Consider the following 25,853-nt stretch of genomic DNA (forward strand, 5'->3'; position numbering starts at 1 on the left):
TGTTATAATCCAAGACTTGGTCTTGCTGGAAGTGCTCATTCTACTTCTCTAGTGTTAAATGCCCCCAACTCTCCTCCTAACCCAATCATTTAAAATGCAACAACATTTTCTAGAAAGCTGGTTTCACTTATTGCAATAAATCTGCATTTAAACAAACCAGCACTACTGCAGGAAGAATACTCCAGACATATACACTTTAGTGTTGTGCCTCAAGTAACCAAAAGAATGGTCAAAATTAAAGCAAATAAATAATGTCAAAATATGCAGGTACCTCCATTGATAGAACACAACAGACAATCACAATGATAACACACCAAGCACTTGCCTTTTGCCAGGGACCATTCCCCTAGGCCCTTGGCAGTAGCTCCAATCTACTATATTTCTATGGTTGGGCAGCTGCTTCCTCTCCAGCCTTTTAATGGCAAATCTGCTTTCAGCTCATTAATGAGGATTTAAAGCAGCCAAGCCTCAACGCTATAGATCTGCCAATCACTTGCTTTGCTGCTTCCTTATCTGTGAGAGGTGAAAATAAAATTCTCCTACGAAAGTGATTCCGTAAACTTTATTTGTGAAAGAAAATCAAGATAACTAAGGCAATTTATCAGTTGCATGTGGTCCAAAAATGTGTTGTAAATTTGGATAGTTTCTAGTTAAACTCATTGTAAAAAGAGCTTTTGATAAATTTTACTGCAGTTCTTTTGCCTACATAATAAGCCTGAATTACGCACACCAGCCCAAGCTAAAACCCTCATCTGTCTTGCACTTCCCCAGCTTTAAGTTTAAACTACTAGAGCACCAGAGCTCTGTGCATCCACAGAAGAAACAGAGAGGAAAGTAATTCTTCAAAAAGCTACATGGCAAACCATTCCAATTAAAATATATATTTAATTGTATATTACAAAATGGAAAAAGTTCCCTATAAAGGGCAAAAGTCAGCAGAATCTGAAATAGAGGACAATGGTTCATCTGCACAAATGTCTTATAAAAAGAAATGCTAAGTTTGGAGGAGAGAAAACAGCCAACAACTGTGATTTATTTTTTTCTTAAAGCTTCTAGCAAAGAAAATGAGGGCATGTCCCACAAGAGTTATCACACATCAGTCCATGCAGCTTACAGCACACTGCATTCAGAAGGATCGTTTGAAATGCATGGAATGATGTATTGCAGCGACATTCACAGAACATGTACAGTATTTATAAAAGGATTCAAAAATTCAGGTAGTGTACTGGAGATACATGACTCCCAATGCCACTTCTGGCTTCATAGCTAAAATTGTGAATAGTGGAGGAGAATTTGGTCAGGAACAATTAATTATCATCATCAAATCGGAAATGGTCCATCTGGTTCCTTCCATGGTGCTTGAAGGGGTTTTTATTTCTTCTTTGAATTGACATTTTTGCAGACCCAATTCATTCCATCCTGGAACAAAATTGCAAAATTTTAACAAACAACATGCACACTTCACACATTGGAACCAAGGCTCGAGATATGACAGTACTTTTCATGTCTCCTAATTTTAGCAATATAGATGTTGTGCGTAGTGGAAGCATGATGGGGAACAAGCTGATCAAAATTCTGCTCCTTTTCATACCTTCATGCCATGAATTTGCATTGTTGCATATTTGAGTTATAAACATATTTTAATTTGGAAGTAATCCTTAAGAGTTTTAAAGTCATTGAATAGAAGACAAACTTTAAAAAAATTGTTGATCGTTATGAGTTAGCATTCAGGTCAACGATCTATTATTGAAACCAAGAAGTGCTAGAGATAAATAGGTAATAAGATGCAAAGAAAAGATAGACAGCAGGGAAGAAGAGAACAAAAGGAAACATTTGTAATTGGAAGAAAGCAGAATTGAACCATTTAGAGTCATAGAGTTTTGGAGCAAATACAGCATGGATAAATCCCTTCGGCCCAACTAGTACATGCAAACCACAGTGCTCACCCAAATAGTCTCTATTTCTCTCCAAGTTCTACCATTCCATATACCTATTCAAGAGTTTATTTAATAATAATATTGTATCTGTGTCAACCACTTCTCCACCGTGGCTTGTTTCATATACTCACCACTCTCCAAGTTGAACATTTCCCCTCATACCCTAATCTATGCCCTCACACAAAATGCTGGAGGAACTCTACAGGCCAGGCAGCATGTATGGATAAGAGTGCAGTCAATGTTTTGGGCCAAGACCCTTCAGCATAACCTTCAAAAGAGTCCTGCTGAAAGGTCTCAGCCTGGAACGTTGACTGCACTTTTCCATAAATGCTGCCTGGCCTGCTGAGTTCCTCCAGCATTTTGTGCCTGTTGCTTGGATTTCCAGCACCTGCAGATTTTCTCTAATCTATGCTCCCAAGATTTGGACTCCTGTATCCTATGGCAAAGACTATCATTGTCCACCTATCTCAACCTCTCATTATTTTAAATATTCTATAAGGTTGCCCCTCTTTCTTCAACTTTCCAAGAAATGAAGACCTAGCCTGGCCATTCTCTCCCTAAATAGGCTCTCTCGTCCTCGCAACATCCTTATACATCTTTTCTGCATTCTTTCCAGTTTCACCATGCCTTTCCCTGTAACAGAGTAACCAAACTGTACACAGTACCCTTAGTGACTTGTACACCTACAACATAAGTTCTCCAATTCAAAGATAATGAAATCTACAGCTCAGTATCTGAGTGTTCCAGAGTGAGGAAGTAAACTTCCTGGTTCACTGACTCTTGCCCAAAATGCTTCCCAGGGCTAGAGGGTCATACACAAAGGTTATACACATAGCAAGAGGGGTAAAGTTCTTTAGCCAGAGGATGGTGAATCTGTGGAATTCATTGCGACTGTTGAGGCCAGGTCATTGGATGTATTTCAAGCAGAGATTGATAGGTTCTTGATTAGTCAGGGTGTGAGATGTTATAGGGAAAAGGGGTTGAGGAGAAAACGTATCAGCCATGATGAAATGGCGGAGCAGACTTAATGACTGAATGACCCAATTCTGCTCCTACATGTTATGGTAATGTTGTCCAGGAAAAGACACAAACATTAGACTCCAAAATGTTAAATGTCCAATAATGGATACAGATCTCAATTTATACTGGAATTGAAAATGCCTTGTAATCAATCAAGCCAATGTTGCACTCTACAGACCCAATTTGTTCTGTCCAGGATTTAACAAATGAAAAGCTTTTTCAATTGCAGTGGGGAAAGAGAGCCAACTTACTCAGTATGGATACGCAGCATAACCAACCTGATGGATTAGTAATTGTAAACCACCAAGGCAATAATGAGTGCAATAAATAGTTAATTTTTCACATATACTGCTTAATATCAATGAATAATAGTAAAAAAATAAATCAGGGAACTCACATCCTTAGGGTCAAGAAAGTTGAATTATCTAAGGTTTGTTATCTGTAAGAAACCCTCACTAACCTGGCAAAGTAATTCAGGATTAACAAAGAAAAGGGATTACACATTTACTTCAACAAAATAAAGAATCTATTTAATACAAGAAAAGTGATGATGGCACACCTGTACACCTTCTCCTGTGAGTGCAGAACAAGACTGGATTTGCCAAACACGGTCACGAATTGTATGCAGGTTCAGCCCCTCAGCTATCTCAGATGCTGGGGCAGCTGTCAGCAAATCTTGCTTGTTGGCAAAAACAAGAACAGCGACACCACTCAGTTTTTCTTCATCTAGTAGCTCAGCCAGCTCCTGAATACCAATTCAAATGAAAAAAAACATTATCTTAGGTCTTTAACCCTATTTCAAACAATGGAATTCAGAAAGTTAAGAAAAAGCTAAAAACTAGGAGTTCCGTTCCTAACATTCCGAAGTCCCAAGAATCCCATTCTGATTGCCAATAGAATCTTTGAAGCCAATTACCCTACACAAACAAAGAGATTGGGGTTTGATCTTTTTAAACAGTGCGTTATATGCATATATGTGCTGAAATACCTCAATGTATGCAAGAAATGTATGCAAGCTATTTAGTGAAAATAGCCAGCTCCATCTTGGGTACTAGTCAACAAAGTACCCAGGACATTTTCCAGGAGTGGTGTCTCAGAAAGGCAGCATCCATTATTGAAGACCTCCAGCACCCAGGGCATGCCCTTTTCTCACTGTTACCATCAGGTAGGAGGTACAGAAGCCTGAAGGCACACATTCAGTACTTCAGGAACAGCTTCTTCCTAAATCTGATTCCTAAATAGACATTGAACCCTTGAACACTACCTCACTTTTTAAATACATATTATTTGTTTTTTGTACAATTTTTAATCTATTCAGTATACTTATACTGTAATTTATTTATTATTATTAATTTTCTTTCTTCTATATTATGTATTGCATTGAACTGCTACTGCTAAGTTAACAAATTTCACAACACATGCCGGTTATAATAAACCTGATTCTGATTTTGAAAATGAAGTTAGAATCAGTCTATATTTAATACATTGGCTATGGATGCAGATATATATTAAAACCCTAATTTATTTTTCTGACTGAGACATCTGCTTGATTTTACAATATGATAAATTTACATTTCGAACTGATCTTATTTTCATCTTTACCCTCCCTTGCTTGGTGTTAACTCCTGAAAATTCTTTTGCCATTCTTACTAGACTTCAAAATTTTTGTTTTTTAAAAAAAAAAATTCTTCCTCCTCAATCATGTTAAAATCTTTGTATTTTTACTATAGTGTATACTTGTCTAATTATTAATGTGGAAAAACGTACCAGGTACCTCAAAGATCCTTTACTTTATTGATGTGTTTCACAGAAATAAAAGAAGTGCCAGCTGGTCTTTCAGAATCTGTTCTATCATTCAATATTATCACGGCTAATCATTTCTCCCAATACTATGTTCCCTCTCTCTTCCTGTACCCCTTGACACAGTTCTGGTTAGAAATTCATCAACAGCCTGTTTTTGACAGTCCAGCAAATTTTAAAGGTTCACCACCTTCTAGAGTCAAGAAGTTTCCCCTCATCTCAGTTTTCTGTCTTTTGTCCTTAACCAGTTGTAGTTACTCCAACCAGAGGAAATATCCATTTCACAATCAAGTCAATCTATCCCTGTTCAGAGTTTTCTAAATTTCAGTTAAATTCCTCTCATTCTGCTAAACCAGTTGACTTAATTTTTTTTAAATGTCTTCTGATATGGCAGTTCAACCACCCCAGAAATCAGTACGGTTAAAAGAACATGAACCTAGTCTCTTGGCATCCAGAGGTGAATTGGCTCTGAAGATCGCAGAAGCTTTGGGAATGGGATCCTTGGTGTGCTAGGATATTGCAAAGTAAATTTCTTAGTTAAAATTCTGCATCAATACATAGCCATGATGATCAATAGAGAATCAAGGATTTCTTGGTGACTGATTATTACTGTATATCCACTGTCACTGTAGGCTAGTTTTCAGAACAGCTACAGTAGTACAGAGTAAGTGTGTGACATATCATGGATTGATGTAGCTTGTGTATAACCTTTCAGGAGGAAAATTAAAGCCAGTTACCTGTCCCGTTTCCTCAAATCTTTTGCGGTCTGCGCTGTCAATGACATAGATCTGGGAAGAAAAGTGCAATTAGCAAACATTAAAAACCTGCATACCTCAGGAACTTTTTAGGACATTCCAAAGCTACTCGTGGATAATGAAGTACTTTTGAGATGTAATCTCTGTTGTAAAGTAGGAAACATAGCTCACAGTAAAAACCACTCTTGCATGGAGGACTTTGGTGTAATGATGCATATGAAACCTCCAATGCCCTTAGATCTACAATGAAGCAGGGGTCAGCTTATTTTTAACATGTTTCTGGAGTGGGAAGCCACAACCAAATTGCTGATTGAAGCATAAATTAGCTGCCATATCATTCATAAATATATATTCCTAGGTAACATAATCATAGATGCCCCTAAGCAAAAAGCTGGTGATTAAAATTTCCAAATTTGATGTGATAAAATTGGAAATTATTTGCTCCAGTAGGTAGTGTTGCAAAAATCAGCTTTGGGTATATTTTAAATTCTATTGTGACCAATCCTATACATTAGAAAATTGGACTAGACAATGCTAAGTTTAACCCCCAATCAATGATGTCACTTACTGTCACCAAGCTCTGAGAAAAGAAGCTCCCCCCACCCCCATCCCCCATTAAACATTTCACCTTTCACCATTACCCATGACCTCTTATGGAAAAAGACTCCATCTATACCCTTCATAATTTCATATACCCCTAGCAAATCTCCATTCATTCTCCTAAACTCCAGAGAACAAAGTGCTAACCTATTCAACTGATCCCTACAACCCAGGTCCTCAAGTACCAGAAACATCCTTGTAAATTTTCTCTATACGCTTTTAATCCTATTGATATCTTTCCTGCAGGTAGGTGACCAGAACTGCACACAGTACGCTACATTTGGCCTCACCAACCTCTTCAACATCCCAACTCCTGTACTTGATTTATGAAGGCCAATGTGCCAAAAACTCTCTTTGCAACTCTATCCAACCTGTGATCTTACTTGTGCCTGTAGTGTTCTATTGGAAAATACATTGGTTTAACAAATAAAGTTACAAAGCACTAGAGGGTTTATTTTGCATTTCTCTGATTGGACATTAGAGTGAAAAACAGCAAGTCATTCAGAGCAACAACATTAAAGTGGGAGAAATCCAATTTCCAGGCAAACATGTTGCTAACTATGGAAGTAGCAATAGCACTGCAATGTGTCTGTCGCCACAATAGGTCTAAGGCAGCCACAATCTCAATGGCTCTTCACACGGCCTTAGATCACCTGGACAATACAAACCCTATGTCAGGATGCTGTTCATTGACTACAGCTCAGCATTTAACACCATCATTCCCACAATCCTGTTCCATAAGCTACAGAATTTGGGCCTCTGTATCTCCCTCTGCAACTGGATCCTCAACTTCCTAACCGGAAGACCACAATCTGTGCGGATTGGTAAAAATATCTCCTCACTGACGATTCTGACTATGTTTCTGAAATGTTGCCAAAGCACTTTCAGTCACTGTTTGGAATAATCAGTGATAGATTCAATTGTTCTTCAAAGCCATTATCACTTAACTAGTTGACAAATAATGATCAAGAACTTGTAAATGGAGTTGATAGGAAGAGGAAAGGGATGGAAGCTCTATGGAATGAGTAGAATTTAAAAGAACGTATAGAAAGATGTAATAAATATGTGCTACTCACAAGAACATCAGTATTTTCAAAGTAGTTCCTCCAGTATGGTCTAATTTTTCGCTGTCCTCCGATGTCCCACACATTTAATTTGAAACCTTGCGACTGCACACTTTTGATATTAAATCCCTAAGAAAGCAACAATGGTTTGTTTTTGGAGTCTGTTCTTGTGCAGGTTTCAAGTGCATCACATAGATTTCATAACAAAAATGCCTTCTGCCATTATACCAGGGTTTTTAAACAGAAGGGAATCCAAAAATGTTTCTCTCACATGCAAGCAATAAATTGGATACCAAGTCAAAAGAGCTATTAGAAGACATAATCTAAAGCATTGTCAAAGCAGTGAGAGAAAGATGAAAAGGCAGATGGCAATCAAAGGAATTCCAGAATTCCTGTGTGCTTTATGAAAACAAAATCACCAAGAAAGTAAAAAAAAAATGGGGAGCAGCTGGTGGGAATGGGCAGGCACATGAAACAGGAATTAAAAAACTGCAACGAGGATAAAGTTACAGATAAGACAGAACAACACTGGGAGCCAGTGCAAATGAAAACGAAAAGAAATAATTTCAAAAACTGGCAAAACAAGAGCCAACAGGAATAGCAGTAAAAAGTGAACAGGTCACAATGCATGAGTGTTTTGGGTTAACTAAAATTAACAGAAGGCACTGATAGGTTAGAAGGCTTTGTGGCCAGGTTTACAGATGATGAAAAGATAGGTGAAGGGGCAGTTAGTGCTGAGGAAACAAGGAGTCTGCAGAAGATCTTAGAAAGACTGGGAGACTAGGCAACGAAATAGCAGAATAGAGTGCGGTCATGCATTTTGGTGGAAGTTATGAAGGCATAGACTATTTTCTAAACAGGGAGAGGATTAAAAAAAGATCAGAGCCACAAAGGTCTTGGAAGTCATTGTGCAGGATTCCCTAAAGGTTAACTTGCAGGTTGAGTTGGTGGAAAGGAAGCCAAATGCAAAGCTAGCATTCATTTCACACACACTGCAATTTAAAAAAAGCAAGTATTTGATGCTGAGGCATTATAACACATTGGTCAGACAACACTTGGGAGTATTGTTAGCAGTTTTGGGCCCCATATCTAAGAAAAGATGTGCTGTCAATGGAGAAGTTCACAAGAATGATTTCAAAATGAAAGGGTTAATGTATGAGGACCATTTAATGGCAATGTACTTGCTGGAGTTTAGAAGAATGGTGCGGGGGGGGTGGGGAGAAGGTATCTCACTGAAACCTATTGAACACTGAATGGCTTAGGTAGAGTGGATTAGACAGGATCTAGGAACAAAAAAGTCTCAGAATAGAGAGACATCCGTTTAGAACAGATAAGAGGAGGAATTTCTTAAGCCAGAGCGTGGTGAATCTGTGGAGTTTGTTGCCACACATGGCTGTAGAGGCCAAATCAATGGATAAAATGGGGGTTACAAGGATAAGACAGAAGAGTGGGGTTTAGTGGGAAAAATCAGCCAAAATGGAATGGCAGAGAAGAGTCAATTGGCCGAATGATCTAACTCTGCTTCCGTCTCATGGCTTTATGGTGTTATGATAGCTGGACTAAAGGTACTAATCTGCTTATTGCTATGTTGGTACATATATGGTGGCACTTGCAGCCTGGCCTTAGCAATGAATTACTACAATTAAAATACTTATTTTGACAGGAATTATTCAGTGCCAATGATATATCAAAAGGTTCACACATTCTAATTTGGTTTGCAAAGACTCCACAATCTGAACCATAACAATTACATCCACCTCAAATACATTTAAAATGTAATACAAACAGAATGAAGAGAATCTGTACTGCATTGCATAACCCAAGTTATCTTAACAGCTTACTTAAAAATAGAATTGGTTTAGTATTAGCACATACTTCAAGATACAGTGAAAATCTTTCGTCAGTGTGCCATCCAGACAGATCATTCTATATTCAGTTCATTAAGGTTGTATAAAAGAAAAAAACAGAATGCAGAATATAGATCTTATAGTTAGAGGGACAGCAGCACAAATTGACTAATAAAGTGTAAGGGCCATGTTGAGGTAGACTGAGAGAGCAAGAGTCATCAGGACTGTAAAAAGGGTTGCTGGGACACAAGCTGAGGTCTGATCAACCCTGACTGAGTTGTCTGAGTGAGGGTGTCTGATGTTGAAACACCCAGATTTACATCACTCTTGCTGTGCCCCAGCACATCCTAGGATATAACTCAGCATCTCATATAAGAGATCAGCTCATCTTAAAGTAGCAAGATAGGTACGTGTTCTCAAGCTTTTGAATCTTCTGCCAGATTGGAAGGTGGTAGCGGGGTTGGGATGGGGGAGGGCGAGAAAGAAGATTATACAATATAATTTGCAACCTGCAGTTCATCATATATATGTGTAATCTTTATGTTTTGTGGGAACAGACAATCACACAAATATCAGAACAAGTTCATTGTTTATCTAGGCCATTTTCAGCACCAATATATGATATGAAATTATCTTGAGGCAGGGTACGCTGTACGATTTCTCTGTACAAAGGGAGTCATAAATGATGCATGATTAATCTGAGGCTGTAGATGAATCATTTTTGGAATGAAAGTTTATGGTATTTGATAAAATGATTATCTGCTTAATACAGTAGCTGGTAGAAGGTTGTGGAAAAGGTTCTACCCAGCTGAGTTGCAAAATTGCTCTCCTTACACCAGAGAACCTCAGCACAGAACATACTTTCTACTTTGAAACAGCAATTTTAGAATTACTTGAATTGTCGTCAATCAACTTTAAAATGGCAATTTAGCCCTTCCCGCTAAAGTTCCAAGAAAAATGAAATTATTAGTACTTATTTTAATCTACAGAATGTTTTAAAATAGAGATTTAACATAAACTTAAAGATTTCACAGTAATGAAAGTATCTTTCTCCCACTGCACAACTGATCCAAGACCATAATCATTACCCAGCTCTAAATTCTGTCCATAAAGAAAAAATGTGGCACCATGTTCCTTTCTTTTCAGCTCTCATTTAAGATTCTTAAATATGAAATTGTTGTAGCTGCATATTACATGCCAAGTAACACTGAACCACTTGGAATATTACATGTGGTAAGGGGCAGGAGTGGTATAGACAGGATAGAGTCAGGAGACCAGTCAAGGTAAGAGATTGCTAGTGTAGAGGAACTCTTGAGGATAGGGAGAGAGCAAAGACCCATTTTGAACATTTTAGGGACAGGCTGAATGAGCTAGCACTTTTCTCTTTGGAGTGAAGGAAGATGAGATATGACTTGAAAAAGGTTTTCAAGATGATTAGAGGCATTGTTCAAGTGGATAATCACAGACATTTCCCCAAGGCGAATATGGCTAATAGCAAGGGACATAAGATTAAGGTGAATAAAGGAAAGTATAAGGGGATATGCTGGGGGCAGTTCTGTGTGTTGTTTCTTTTTAACAGCAAATGGCGAGTGCATAAAATGCCTGCCAGAGGTGCCAGACACTTTAGGGGCATTTAATTAACTTGTAGAGAGGCACAAGGATGATTAATAAAAAAGGGTGGCTATGTAGAAAGGAAGGTTGGATTGATATTAAAGTTAAGAGGTAGAAAGGAAGAATATCACGGTGAACATGAACAAAGGAGGACAAAAACAGTTAAAAAAATAAAGGTTTGAATCACATAAAGAGATTTGATATTATCAACAGAGTGATCACCAGAAGAACAAAGTCATACAGCAGAGAAACAGACCCTCCAGTCCATGATGTCCACATTAGCCATCAACTAGCTGTCTATAACAATCTCATTTATCACTGCTTGGTCTGTAATTGTAACCATGAACAGTTTGGATAACATCCAATGTGAAGGAAACACTGCCACTGTCTGTAACGAGTTTGTACATTCTCCCTGGAACTGCATGGGTTTTCTGCAGGTGCTCCGGGAGTTTCCTCCCACTTACTGGTTGGTAGGTTTATCGGTCATTGTAAGTTTTCCCGTGATTAGGCTAGGATTAAATTGGAGGAATTGCTGGGCAGTGCAGCTCAAAGATCTGGAAGAGACTACTCTATGTTGAATTTCAATAAGTAAATAAATAAAGTTATTTGCAATCCTTCTTATACCAAAATGCAGCTTTGCTCTCTTTGGACCCCTGCAGAGGAAAACACATCTATGATATGTTACCCCAAAGTAGAAACAAAGGCCCAGTAAATCATCCCTCAGTCCAGGATCCACCTAATGCTACAGATATATCTGCAGTAAGGAAGCATATGTTGGAAATGAGGCTAGCAATTGTGCAAGTTGTCATCTAACACTAACATTATGCTGTGTTCAGTTTATTTTTCTGGCAGGATTCTTTGGTCCTACAAGCACATGATAAATAATAAACATAGAAAGAAAAACAGGAAAATAATTTTAAAAAAGCATCTAAAATAAGCAGCACCAATGAGCAAATCTGTGTAACTTAAGATATTACAAAAATACAGAATTCAATTGCTAGTTACAGATTTTTAAATAATCGTGAGGTGGTTATCAAATAACAGCTTTCCAAAAAAGGCATTATAGTTACTTGGGCTTGCCAACTGAGCTCAAGAATTGAAAACACCACAAATGACCTTCAGAGTATAAATATCGAACGGCCCAGTGTAATAAATCATATTGGCTCGGTGCTGTTTGTTCACAGGGATCCAATTAATTCCATTTTCAATTAGATATTGTTAAAAGCTAAAGCAGCAGTATTACAAACAGCAATACCTCAGAAAATAGAGAGGATGGGACAGTTATGGAAGAGACATAGGGGTATGAGGAAATTATATTCCTCTGACTGTTGCTGAGAGTGTAGATTAAGCAAATTATGGCACACAATGAAGCTATCTTTCTACCATTGGCTTTCTCATTAAAAATTTCAGCTCTCAAAATCAGTATTCATAAAGCATAAAGCAGCCAGTTCAAGACAGACTCACTAACAGAACACTACCGACAAGTGCAGACGGTTTGGCCCACACGGTTGTGCAGACCTTTTAACTTGCTCTAAGATCAATCATTTTTCTATCATCCATGTGCATATCTAAGAATTTTTTAAATGCCCATAATGTATCTGCCTCTACCATCACCCATGGCAGGGCATTCCACGCAGCCACCTCGGTGTAATAAAAAATCAACCTCTGACATCCACCCTATACTTTTGTCTAATCACCTTAAAATTGTGCCCTTTCAGTCAAATATTTGATCAAATACTTAATATTTAATATAATGAAAGACCTTGATCAAATAATTCAGCAGATAGTATTTTCTGTGCTTCTAGCTATAGTGAACATCAGGAGCACACATGGGAACACAGCAGGGAACAAATCCATTCCAGCATACTGCACAAAGCTTTTTCTGCTCCCTCTCTTGATGCTTAGGATACTGAGAAAATGCAAATTACTTAAGTATTAAAATGCATTAGATGGATGCCAGTAGCACCTAAAACAGTACTTGTATGACAGAAAATAACTCCAAATCATATATTTTAAAGAATGTTTAAAAGAATTAAGTTCATCACAGTGAAGGATATTGCTGTTGGCATGGTTGCAGATAGGTATAATATGGTCAGATCTCAGTTTAATCTTCAAATATTCTGCCTTAATAATATTGAAATACATGCAGATTAATTTAGATTTCCACACCTACGATTCAATGGTACTTATTCAGTGGGTGCTCACACCTATGATTCATTATCCCTAATGAAGTAACCAATCTAATACTGAAACAGTCCAATTTTCTGCTATTGGCCTCTTGCCTTGAAGTGCTCAACCAAGGTGGCTAAAATTGATACACACTGGACCTTCCTTCCCATCAGCAAGGGGTAACAAATTTCTATTTCACCAGTCCGAGCTGTATTTTAACCCAGGTCCCAACCCTTTGTAACATTTAATTTGCTCTTTTTATACATTCAAAATATGAAATTTGTGAATGTGTCTCAATGGAAATATTACCTGTGTAGGTGTGATGTGACTAATGTCTTCTGAAGCCAACTGTTTGAGTAATGTTGTTTTCCCTGCATTGTCCAAACCTAGAAGGAGTATTCTAACCTCCTGATCAGGGGCACTCTTCAATTTCCGTAGTATTGACAGCAAACCCTAAAAGAGGAAACAGCATTGGTCACTCTTAGCTGTATCTACAGCTGTAGATTTCCACCACCCCACAGTTCCCCTCCCAACTAAGGAAGTTCATATATATATATTGCTGAGTAAACGGCTGTTGATTTTTGTTTCACAGTTATTTGACAATCTTATTCATCAGATAGCAGTAGATAAGTCAAAAACTGCAGATACTGGATATCTGAAATAAAGAGGAAATACTGAAATCACTCAGCAGATCAAGCCATACCTATGGAGAGAAAATCATTTTATAACAAAGGCATTTTTCTACATTTGGCATGCAATCATGCATTTAGTTTAAAAGTTCCACCATGATGTAAAAATACACATGAACAAATGCTTGGGTGAATACATGTTACTCACCTGCTTTTCCTTAAAAGTCAGTGTTATGATAAACACTCACTGCTATAGACTCCCACTAATTATTTCCCAAAGACAAAGTACCTCCTCATCCCTAGTCTTCTCTGCCAACTAAAAACTATCCTTTAAGGCAGGGGTTCCCACCTTTTTTTTTAATGCCGCGGACCTTTACCATTAATCAAGGAGTCTGTAGACCCCAGATTGGGAATCATTAAGGCAAAGTAGCAGCATTATTTATGTGGTTTTATGATCAGCATCATTTTTTCATTCTAGAAGTTGAAACTTGTGCAATGATCTGGCTTCTCAATTTTTAAGTGACGTATTTTAGAACATTTACCTGAAGAGGCATTACACTACTGAAGTATGGAAAGAAGGACTTGGGCATGTTTGAGGAAAACTTTATCAGCCACGCATTGCGCATTGCCGGGGACTTGGACTGTTTGTCTAAAATGGCAGTAAAGGTACAGTAGAGTAAGGAAGCGGATAAGGAGGGCCGACTGTACATACATGTTACCATATACAAATCTGAGATGCGTTTTCTTGCAAGCATACTCAGTAAGTCCAATAACCATAATAGAATTAAAGACTCCACCCAACAGGGCAGACAACAAAGTGTGCAAATACAAAAGAAAAAAAATAACTAAGCAATATTGTGAACATGAGATGAAGAGACCTTGAAAGTGAATCCATAGGTTGTGGGAACAGTTTGGTGACGGGGCAAATGAAATTGAGTGACGTTATCACCTTTGGTTCAAGAGCCTGATGGTAAAGCGGTAATAACTGTTCCTGAAGCCTGTGATGCACGTCCCGAGGATCCTGTACCTTGTTCCTGATGGCAGCAGCCCACAAGAGAGTGTGACCTGGGTGGTGGGGCCTCTGATGATGGATCAGTATCAGGCATAATCTCACCGGCACATGTCATGAAATTTGTTAACTTAGTGGCAGCAGTACAATGCAATACATGATAGTATAGAAAAGGAAAAAAACTGTATATCAATTACTAAATATATTAACTACTTAAATTAAAAATTGTGCAAAAACAGAAAATAAAAGTGAGGAGTGTTCATGGAGTTTTTAGGAATCAAATGGCAAGGGAAGAGCTGTTTCTGAATTGCTGAGTGTGTGCCTTCAGGCTTCTATATCTCTTTCCTCTCAGTAACAATAAGAGGGCATTTCCTGGGTGATGGAGGTCCTTAATAATGGATACCACCTTTCTGAGGCATCACTCTTTTAAAATGTCTTGGATATTACGGAAGCTAGTACCCAAGATGGAGCTGACTAATTTTACAACTTTCTGCAGCTTCTTTCAATTCTGTGCAGTAACCACCCCACCCACCCCCTCCCCAGCATCCCCATACCAGACAGTGATGCAGCCAGTCAGAATGCTCTTAGAATGTACATCTTAGAAGGTTTTCAGTGTTTTAGGTGACAAACCAAATCTCCTCAAACTCCTAAAGAAATATAGCCACTGACTTGCCTTCTTCATAACTGTATCATTATGTTGGGACCAGGTTAGATCCTCTGAGATCTTGACACCCAAGAACTTGCAACTGCTCACTCTCTCTACTTCTGATCCCTCTATGAGAATTGGTTCATGTTCTACTTGTCCTAACCTTTTTGAAGTCCACAATCAGCTCTTTGGTCTTACTAATGTTGAGTGCAAGGTTGTTGCTGCAACATCACTCAACCAGCTGGCATAACTCGTTCCTGCACGCCCTCTTGTCTCCATCTGTGATTCTGCCAACAATGGTTATCATCAGCAAACTTATAGATGGCATTTGAGTTATGCCTAACCACACAGTCATGGGCATAGAAAGAGTAGAGCAGTGGGCTAAGCACACATCCCTGAGGCACTAATGTTGACTGTGTGCAAGGAGATATTCTTACCAATATGCACAAATTGTGGTCTTCCAGTTAGGAAGTCGAGGATCCAATTGCAGAGTGAAGTATAGAGGTCAAGGTTCTGTAACTAATCGTTCAGGTCTGTAGGAATAATGGTGTTAAATACTGAGCTATAGTCAACAAACAGCATCTTGACATAGGTGTTTGTATTGTCCAGGTGATCTAAGGCTGTGTAAAGAGCCATTGAGATTGCATCTGCCATAGACCTATTGTGGCGATAGGCAAATTGCAGTGGGTCCAGATCCTTGCTGAGGGAGGAATTCATTCTAGCCACAACCAATCTCTCAAAGCATTTCATCACCATAGATGGGAATGCTACTGGACAATCATCCAGTACTCTTCACACTACTCTTCTTGAGCACTGGGATAATTGTTGCCCTTTTGAAGCAGGCAGGAACTCACGACTGTAGCAGTGAGAGGTTGAAAATGTCCTTAAATATACCCGTCAGTTGGTTTGCACTATTTTTTAGAGCCTTTTCCATCGGGGCCTGCTGTCTTATGAGGGTTCACCTTCCAAGACAGAGATCACAGGGTCATCAGGTGCAGCAGGTATCTTCACAGCTGTAGTTACATTCTCCCTTTCAAAGCGTTGAGCTCATCTAGTAGTGAAGCATTGCTGCCATTCATGCTATTGGGTTTCATTTTGTAGGAAGTAACATCCTGCAAGCCCTGCCAGAGCTGACGTGCGTCCGATGAAGGCTTCAACCTTGCTTGGAATTGGTTCTTCACTCTTGAAATAGCCCTCTGCAAGTCATAACTGGTTTTCTTGTACAGTTCTGGATTGCTGGATTTAAATGCCACAGATCTAGTCCTCAGCAGAATATGAACCTCCTGGTTCATCCACAGTTTCTGGTCTGGAAATGTACAGTAAGTTTTCGTAGGCACATACTCATCCACACAGGTTTTAATGAAGTCAGTAACAACTGTGGCATAGTCATCCAGATTCGAAGACAGATCAACTGAATACAGTCCAGCTCACAGATTCAAAGAAGTCCTGTAAGTACTCCTGTGCTTCACTTGTCCATACCTTCTTGCTGTTTTCCTGCGACAACACTCTGTGTAGATGTGCTTAATGGTGAGGAGAGCTTTACCCATGATGGACTGGGTAGTGTGCACTACTTTTTGTAGGATTTTCCATTCAACGGCGACGATGTTTCCATACCAGGCAATGGTGCAGCCAGTCAATATACTCTACACCACACTTCTATAGAAGTTTGTCAAAGTTTTAGATGTCATGCTGAATCTACACAAACTTCTAAGGAAGCAGATGCACTGCATGCTTTATTCGTAGTCATACTTACGAGTATAAGTACGCACCATACCGAATTTCTTTAATATCTTGAGAAAGTAGAAGGATTGGTGCGCTTTCTTGGCCATGACATCAACATAATTGAACTAGGACAAGCTATTGGCCATGTTCACACCTAGAAACATGAAGCCCTCAACCCTCTCAATGTCAACACCGTGAATGTAGACACGAGCATGTGCTCTACACCCCCCTTATGAAGTCAACAAGAAGCCAGCTTGTTTTGTTGACTTTGAGGGAAAGGTGTTACTATGTCCCTAAGGTCTCTATCTCCTTCCTGTATTCTGACTCATTGTTATTTGAGATGCAGCCCACTACAGTGGTATCATCTGTGAACTTGTAGATGGAGATATAGCAGAATTTTGCCTTGCAGTCATAAGTATAGAGACTTTGACAAACTTCCATCGATGTGGGGTAGAGAGAATATTGACTGGGTGCATCACAACCTGGTATGGAAACACCAATGCCCTTGAATCGAAAATACTACACAAAGTAGTGGATTATGTCTCACTCCATCACAGGTAAAGCCCTACGCGCTATTGAACACATCTACACGGAGTACTGCCACAGGAAAGCAGCATCCAACATCAGGAACCCCCAGTACTCAGGACATGCTCCCTTCTCACTACTGCCATCAGGAAGAAGCTATGGGGACTCAGGACTCACACCACCAGGCTCAGGAACAGTATTACCCCTCAACAATCAGGCTTTTGAACCAGAGGGGAAACTTCACTTGCCCCATCACTGAACTGTTCCCATAACCCATAGACTCACTTTCAATGACTCTTCATCTCCTGTTCTTGATACTTATTTGTAGTAATAAGTGTTTTTATTTATTTTTGTATTTGCACAGTTTGTTGATTTTACACACTGGTTATCTGCCCTGTTGCTGTGGACTTTCGTTGATTCTATAATGATTTTTAGGTCTACTGAGTATGCCCACAAGAACATGAATCTCAGGGTTGTACATGGTGACGTATATGCACTTTGACAATAAACTTATTATGAAATGTATTATGAGGATGCGGCTGAGGACTCAACCTAATGGAGCAATGCTACCTGTCCTTACTGACTGTGGTCTGCTGATCAGAAAGTCAAGGATCTAATAGCAGAAGGAAGCTATAACGATATTACAGCCTTTTGAAAAGGTGTCCGTTTGTATTACTTTAGATACAGGTCAAACGACGATTGGACAACACTACAAATGTGATTTTAAATTTAGGACTTTTATGTTGCATTTTTTAATATTTCATACCAATAATTTCACTGGCCAAATGGTTACACATAGCCTTTCTGGCACCATCTACAAGCTTTTGACTAATGAGCCAGTAAAATACACAATATCCTGAATATTTTCACCAACATCAATACTTCCAGAGTACATTCCCATTCAATACATCTTTCATTTTCCATTCTCTTTTGGCAAAATTAAAGCACATCTGCCTTTACCAGCTTGGTATTTCAGCACCTACAAAATGAAGCCCTTTTTTTTGTAATTTGCACTTTCAGACACACAAAAAAATCTTAATTTCCATAAGCAAACAGCACTTGGCTCTGTGATATCTTATAAACTGATGTAAATCTCAAAAACTCATGGGAAAATGTGTAATCATTACTCCATTGTTCTATACTTCAAGTTTTACTCAAGTGTGCCTCATCTTTCCAATTTTAATTGCCAATTCAACATGTTCTTGCAACTGTGAACGTAATCTTATTCATTATATCCATAGCTATACTACTTAAAGGCAAGAATACTTCACTGTAGTAATGAGTTTACTTTAATGCAAATAATAATTTCAATGTTCTCACAGACTGTGATAGATTTCAAATAAATTTAAGATGAAAATTGAAATGTTACTGGCTGTATGTTAAGATCGCAGCAATGCAAAACAACCCCTGTAAACCCCAACAGGTTCAAAAATTGGAACTAGTTAACTGACTGCATCCATGCTGAATATTTCATTAGGGGAGAAGTTCCAAGCGAAAAATGGATACCAAAGCCAATCAGAGTCAGGGGTTTCAATGAACACCAAGAAAATAGAAATATCAACACGAATTGGGCTGGACAAGTCCCAAAGAAGACTGAAATCAAATTGATCATGGCAGCAAACCAATAATGACCTAATTTATCTGTTGCAAGCCCATCTGTTCATAACAGAACTTAGAAGCACAGATTACAATTGCACAGTCTTGTTGAAACATATTCAGTAAAAAATATCATCCATTATCTGGTGGTGGAACTGGTTTAAGGACAAATCTAGTTACCTGAAACAAAGTAGTCATGAGCTTTACTAGACCATCACCAGAAGAACATCTTTAAGAATCTGGCTGAGTGGTATCACAACAACCTTTCACTCAATGTCATCTAAACCAAAGAGCTGATTATAGGAGGAAGAAGTTGGAGGTCCATGAGGCAGTTCTCATAGGTGAATTAGAGGTGGAGAGGGACAGTAAGTGCCATTAAAAAGCAGGCATGAATGAACAACCTTGTGATACAGTAGTGGTTACAGCCCAGCCTATCACAGGCAAAGCCGTCCCTAACACTGAGCACATTTACATGTAGTACTGTCATAAGAAAACAGCATCCATCAAGGACCCTAACCATCCCGACTACGCTCTCTCTCACTACCACCATCGGGAAGGAAGCAGAAGAGCCTTGGGTCCCACACCACCAGGTTCAGGAACAATAATTACCTTACAACCATCAGGCTCTTGGACTAGTGTGGATAACTTCACTCACCATAACTCTAAATTGATTCTACAAACTCATTTTCAAAGACTCATCGCAAGTCATTTTCTCAGTATTTTGTTTTGCAGTTTGTCTTCTTTTGCACATTGGTTGTTTGACTTTATGCATAATTTTTTCATGCTTTCTATTGTATTTCTTTATTTCCTGTAAATGCCTGCAAGAAAATGAATCTGCAGGTAGTATCCAGTACAACAATAACAAATTTTGCCTTGGCTTGTCATGAACACCATTAAATATGGAAACAAACCTTGATTCAACACAGGGATCACCTTGCCAGGAGCAGTACTAACCACATCTTGGAAAACGTCTGAAGCTGGTGTTGCAATTACATAAAGTAGCTTTAATTTAAACTTCAAAACAATGGACAACAAACGAGGCTTTATTGCTTGGAAACTATATTTTAACTACAAAACTCTACAATCCCTAAAATCTAGCTGATAATTCTGTTGACAAATAAAAAGGATAAGACTCCAACACATTCCAATTTTTAAACTGTTGGGATCACAGCATGTAGAAGCGATAAGCAAAGGGAATTTATGAACTCTGTCAGTTTAATGCACATAGCTCAATAGTTCCATTTAATGTCAGAGAATGTGTACAATATACAACCTGAAATTCTTACTCTCCGCAGACATCCTTGAAACAGATGAATGTATGCTGGCAATATGGCAATCTTTCTCCAAGTTTTATGAGGAAATTATTAAGTGTACTAGACTCAACAGAACTGTAAGCCCAAAACCACCCTAGCAGAATTTCATGGCATCAAAAGCAGTTGGCCATAACTTGCACCTTCAACCCACAATTTCAGTACAGTCAGGGTGATAACATCTAATTGTACAAGTAATGCTTATCCACCCCTGTCCAAGTTTAATTTAATGAACTGCACTGTACGAATGAATAAACCACATCTAAACCATTTTGTCGCTGGATGCTTTCCATTTGTCAGACAAGCTGTTTCTAAATGTGAATGTTTGCAATCCAATAAATATTTTTATAAGAGTCCAGCAAAGTTTACACCTCATTTTGTATCCATAAATTTGTTTTATTGTTCATCGCTGAATGCAAAGAAAGACTTCAAACATCATATTCTCTGTAATAAAGATGACAAATTAAATTTTGAAATCATTTGGTGGGTTGGAGTTGTAAATTAGACTAATGATTAAATTGAAACTGCTAACCTCCTTGTCCAAACAATAATTGAACTGAGGGCAATGCAATGCTCAAGATTGTTTAATGTCATTTTCTGTACACAAGTGGAATGGAGAATGAAATAATTGTTACTCCGCATCCGATGCACCACAAAAAGATAAAGATATAGAACACAATGAAAATAAAAAGCACAATAAAAATAAAAAACACAATAAATATAAATACATAAGATAGTTTATATACATAGTTTGATTGTAATCCATAAAGCGACGCTAGGCTGTACATAAGGTGACTGACAGGAAATAATAAAGTAATAATGGAGTTAGTGGGTGGAGGATTGACCAGCCCTACTGCTTGGGAAAAGTAACTGTTTTTGAGTCTGGTAGTCCTGGCACAGATGCTGCGTAGCCTCCTCCCTGACGGGAGTGGGACAAACAAACCATGAGCAGGGTGAGTGGGATCCTTCATGATGTTACTGGTCCTTTTCTGGCACTTTTCTGTATATAGTGTAGGCCCTAGATAGCAGGTAGGCTGGCGCTGGCGATGAGTTAGACAGTTTTGACTAACCCCTTGTAGAGCCCGTCAGAATGACACATGGATGTGCAAAGTCCAACTTCCTCATAAAGTAGTTATTGGTGAGCTTTCTTAGCTGTGTAGGATGTGTTCTGGGACCATGAGAGGTTGTGTGTGATGTGCGCTCCCAGGAATTTGAAATTGCCCTGATACACTTCTATCCCTCTTCAAGGCCTTAAAGCTGTACATCTTTCTCAATACCAGAACCAACACAATCAACAATTTTTCCTTTGGCTCCTCCAACTTCAAGGGATAATCATGGGTGTCCACATGGGTCCCAGCTATGCTTGCCTTTTTGTTGGCTATGTAGAACAGTCCATGTTCCAAGCCTTCCTCACTAATGCTCCCCAACTCTTCCTTTGCTACAATGACAACTGTATTGGCACTACTGTTTACCGAGCTTGACAATTTCAGCAGCTTTGCCCCAACTTCTATCATGCCGTTAAATTAATTTGGTCCATTTCGGACACCTCTCTCCCCTTTCTCGATCTCCCCGCCTCCAGCTGTCAACTGACGTCTTTTATAAACCCATCCATTTCCACAATTACCTGACTCTACCTCTTCCCACTCCATTTCCTGTAACAATGACACTCCCTTTTCTCAGTTCTTTCCCCTCATCAATTTGTTCCCAGGACAACACTTTCCTTTCCAGGACATCATAGAACAGGGTTTTCCTTGCTCCACCATTGATGCTGTCCTCTCCCCGTTTCCCAAACATTTGTGCTCACCCCATCTACCCACACTCCCTTAACAGTGATGAGTTCCTCGTCCTTACCTACCACCCTTCATAACTCTTCATAACTTCTGGCATCTCCAAAGGGATCCTTGTGCCAAACATATATTTACTTCTACTTTCTGTAGAAATCATTCCCTCCATGATTCCCTTGTCCATTTGTCCCTCCCCACTAATCACCCCCCGGCACTTATCCTTATAAGCTACACCTGTCTGTTCACTTCCTACCTCAAATCCATTCAGAGCTGCAAACAGACCTTCCAGGTGAGGCAACATTTTACCTGTGAATCTGCTGGTGGGGTTGTGTGGTGCGTGGCCAAGTGGTTAAGGCGTTGGACTAGTGATCTGAAGGTTGTGAGTTTGAGCCCCAGCCGAGGCAGCGTATTGCTCAAGTGCCTTGCTCAAGGACACACACTGCTTCAGTCCACCCAGCTGAAAAGAGCCTACAAGGCTCGGGACAGACTTTAACTTAACTGCTGGGGGTTAACTATTTTGCCTGGTGCTTCTAAAGCAGCCGCCTCTATATTGGTGAAACACACTGTACATTGGAGGACCGCTTCGTCAAGCACCTCTTCTCCATCTGCCAAAAGAGGGACTTCCCAGTTGCCAAATATTTTCATTCCCATTCTGATATGTCAGTCCACAATGAGGCCACCCTTAGGATATGGAAGCAACACCTTATATTCCGTCTGCGTAGCCTCCAACCTGATAACATGAATGAGGATTTCTCCTTTTGGTAAACAAAAATTCCCTCCCCTGTTCTTCTATTCCCCAATCTGGCCCCTTACCTCCTCTCACCTGCCTATTACTTCCTCCTGGGCCCCCTCTTCCATCCCGTCCTCATTTTGTCCACTCTCCCCTCGCGAGATTCCTTCTTCTCCAGCCCTATACCTTTCCTACCCACCTGGCTTCATTTATCATTTTCTAGCTACCTTCCCCCTACCTTTTCATTCTGTTGTCTTCCCTCTTCCTTTCTGGCCTGAAACGTCATTTCCATAGATGATGACTGACCTGTTGATTTTGAAGCTGCTTGAAGTTTATATATTTCCAAGTAAAAAGAGAGTTTGCACTTTGAAAACATTAGGATAACTTAAATACAGAACCCAGACATAGAACAAATTACTGTTCATTTCAATGTGTAACATTTCCAACATTTAAAACAAAGATATCATTCAACTTACCTCAAAAGAGTAAAGCAGATTCCTTTAACCACACTCAGATTTACTTGCTGCAGACCCATAGTAGTGTTAGAATAACCAGTTAAAGAAATGGATATTTAATTTAAGTTTAATACAATAGTAAAGTGCTGCACTATGTTGGTGTACTGAAGTACAAACATTTTTAATCAGACTGTACATGAAGCTGCCTTATTCTTCCAGCAAACAGTGAAATCTAATTAATTAGGATTCCAGCAAAACAGAGCAGCAACAATAATCAACAGAAAGAGATTAACATTTTATTTTATTGATTAATTAGCCACTGAGCATCCAGTGAGGTGAGGACAATAAACTGCATAAATCTAAAGAGAAGCTTGATGTTTATAAACATAAGAACATGTGTAGAGAGGCTCCTTTTAGATGCCAGAATTGAACAAGAGGCGTGAAGCCTAATCTCAGAAAGCAGCTGCAAGAAAATACTCCAGCTAAATAAGCTTACCTGAATGCTGCCAGACCTCTATCCTTTGCTAAATCATGAATCAGTTTACTTCTGATTGCTACTAGGCTTAAACACTGAGCTGTGAACTTGAGATTCCTATGCCTGTTCATTCTGCTTCCACCAACCCCTCAGCTTAAAACTGAAATCAATAAAAATCTAAGATGAGACTTGGCAAGAAAAAACTCATCATAGATGCTGCCCAACCAGCTGAGTATTTTCAGCATTTTCTGTTTTTATTGGGGGAAATGTTTAATTAGAATTAACATTCATTAATTGCTCATTTAAAATAAAAAATCCCTTTACAGTTCATTGGACCATACAATATAGGACCAGAGTTAAGCCATTTTGGCCCATCAAGTCTGCTCTGCCATTTCATCGTGGCTGATCTATTTTTCCTCTCAGTCCCAAACTCCTGCATCCTACACGTATCCCTTCATGACCTGACTAATCAAGAATCTATCAGCCGCTGCCTTAAATATACCCAATGACTTGGTTTCTACAGCTGCCTGAGGCAATAAATTCCACACAGATTTATCACTACCTGGCTAAAGAAATTCCTCATCATTCTAATTGGACAGGCCCTAGACTCCTCCACCATAGGAAACATCCTCTCCACATCCACTCTATCAAGACCTTTCAGCATTCGATAGGTTTCAATGAGGTCACCCCTCATTCTTCTGAACTCCACTGAGTACAGGCCCAGAGCCATCAAAACACTCCTCTAAGCCTTTCAATTCTGGAATCATTTTCAAAGGTTTATCTTAGCTAGAAAATTAAAACGATAAGAAATGAAGTATGTTAAACAATTCATGTTACTCTTCAGAGAACAAAGCTGCTATTTCAGTACACTGACTAATATTCTCTTTACCTCCAAACCATTCAAGAATAACTAAATTATTACGTTGTCATCTGTGGGCATTCTGCAGACAATGTGGTCAGTTTGTCTAACTAAACAAGTTACTCAACTTAAAACTGAGTAATTGTTTAAGCGGCATAATGACAGGTTTTCAAAAAATTTAGTGGATTATGATCAGACGAAACTAGATGAAACTCTTCTGCTTAACTAAGGTTTAAACTTAGTTCTTACTAAAAGTCATAAATCTTAAAAAATAATATTGTTTTACTTTTCGCAGCTACTGGAATGTTTCTGGCATTCTGTTTTGATTTGCAACTTCTAGACTCAATTCCATGTAGTGTTAATTTTGAATCAAGATATACCTACACACACACACACACACACACACACACACACACAAAGAATCATTACAATTAAGTTAGCAATCAGAATTGAGGAATTCAGTATGAAGTGAATTTTAAATCAAGACAATTATGTAGAAAAAATCATAATCAAAATTGAGGAATTAGCTGCCTTTCCCTTCAGATCATCCAGAGGGAAATTTTACTGGGATGAGTTAATAAACGCAACTAAGTCTGCAGATGTTGGAAATCTTGAGTAACACACCAAACGCTGGAGGAACCCAGCAAGTCAGACAGCAAGATAAAAAAAAATCGACGTTTCGGGCCGAGACTATTTACTCCTCTCTCGATGCCTGATTTGCTGAGTTTCTCCAGCATTTTGTCTGGGATGCATTAAGTTAGGCGATGACCCTTACTGTTGCGGAGCGGGAGAAGACGTGTGGCGGTAATGTTCGCAATGCAAAATGCTTTGCTTTATGTAAGCAGCGGGGAGAGACGGTAGTGGAAACAGAAGATTACGCAGAAATGCCCGGGTGTAAATCGCTGGCTAATCTTCCACACGTTGCAGCTCCATCTCCACAGCCATGGCGTCACGGCAACCGCTGACCTAACAACACAGGAGGGCTGCCCGGGGAAGGGAACCCCGCCACCGGGAAAAGCGTTCAGTATTCCCCGCCCGCTCGGCGATCGCCGACCGCCCCACAGCGGGCCGAGCCCTCCCGTCCGTCCGTCCCTCCCTCCTTCCTCTCGGCCCCTCACTCACCATCTTCTCCTCACGTCGCCGGGTAACTATGGGCAGCGGCGTCACTTCGCAACCTACGTAAGGTGACACGTGCCCCGCGGCCCCGCCTCCGGCGCGCGCCCTTCTTTCGCGACGTCATCAGCGACGGCGCGGCGCGCCGCGCGTGCGCTGGGAGTCAGCCGCCGCCGTTCCTGGGGGAGGGGGCGGAG

General features: G+C 39.5%; 1 protein-coding gene across 3 annotated transcripts; it reads right to left on the reverse strand.

Moving 5' to 3' along the window:
* arl3b (ADP ribosylation factor like GTPase 3b) lies at positions 1 to 25,791 on the reverse strand. Of its 3 annotated transcripts, XM_073026915.1 has the most exons (7): positions 19,842 to 19,896; positions 19,586 to 19,748; positions 13,113 to 13,256; positions 7,189 to 7,305; positions 5,495 to 5,545; positions 3,517 to 3,702; positions 1 to 1,419 (listed from the first exon to the last, which is right to left on the reverse strand). In XM_073026915.1, exons 2-7 carry the CDS (start codon positions 19,586 to 19,588, stop codon positions 1,372 to 1,374), a joined length of 549 nt encoding a protein of 182 aa, XP_072883016.1. In that variant the 5' UTR covers positions 19,589 to 19,748; positions 19,842 to 19,896; the 3' UTR covers positions 1 to 1,371. The 3 variants fall into 3 exon arrangements, with proteins under 3 accessions (XP_072883016.1, XP_072883015.1, XP_072883014.1); XM_073026914.1 differs by lacking the exons at positions 19,586 to 19,748; positions 19,842 to 19,896 and adding an exon at positions 25,666 to 25,791; XM_073026913.1 differs by lacking the exons at positions 19,586 to 19,748; positions 19,842 to 19,896 and adding an exon at positions 22,993 to 23,055.
* Between the last annotated feature and the right edge of the window lie 62 nt (positions 25,792 to 25,853).

Source organism: Hemitrygon akajei, chromosome 23 (assembly GCF_048418815.1).
Source record: "Hemitrygon akajei chromosome 23, sHemAka1.3, whole genome shotgun sequence".
Classification (NCBI taxonomy): Eukaryota; Metazoa; Chordata; class Chondrichthyes; order Myliobatiformes; family Dasyatidae; genus Hemitrygon; species Hemitrygon akajei.

What these genes read in the sequence shown, in the direction of transcription:
- arl3b (XM_073026913.1), bottom strand. Translation starts at nt 23,046, where the DNA reads ATGGAAATGACGTTTCAGGCCAGAAAGGAAGAGGGAAGACAACAGAAT. An exon ending in GTCACATCACACCTACACAG is followed by an intron (nt 7,306 to 13,112) that starts GTAATATTTCCA and finishes TTGCTTTCTTAG; the next exon opens with GGATTTAATATCAAAAGTGT. An exon ending in TTGAAAATACTGATGTTCTT is followed by an intron (nt 5,546 to 7,188) that starts GTGAGTAGCACA and finishes TTTTCTTCCCAG; the next exon opens with ATCTATGTCATTGACAGCGC.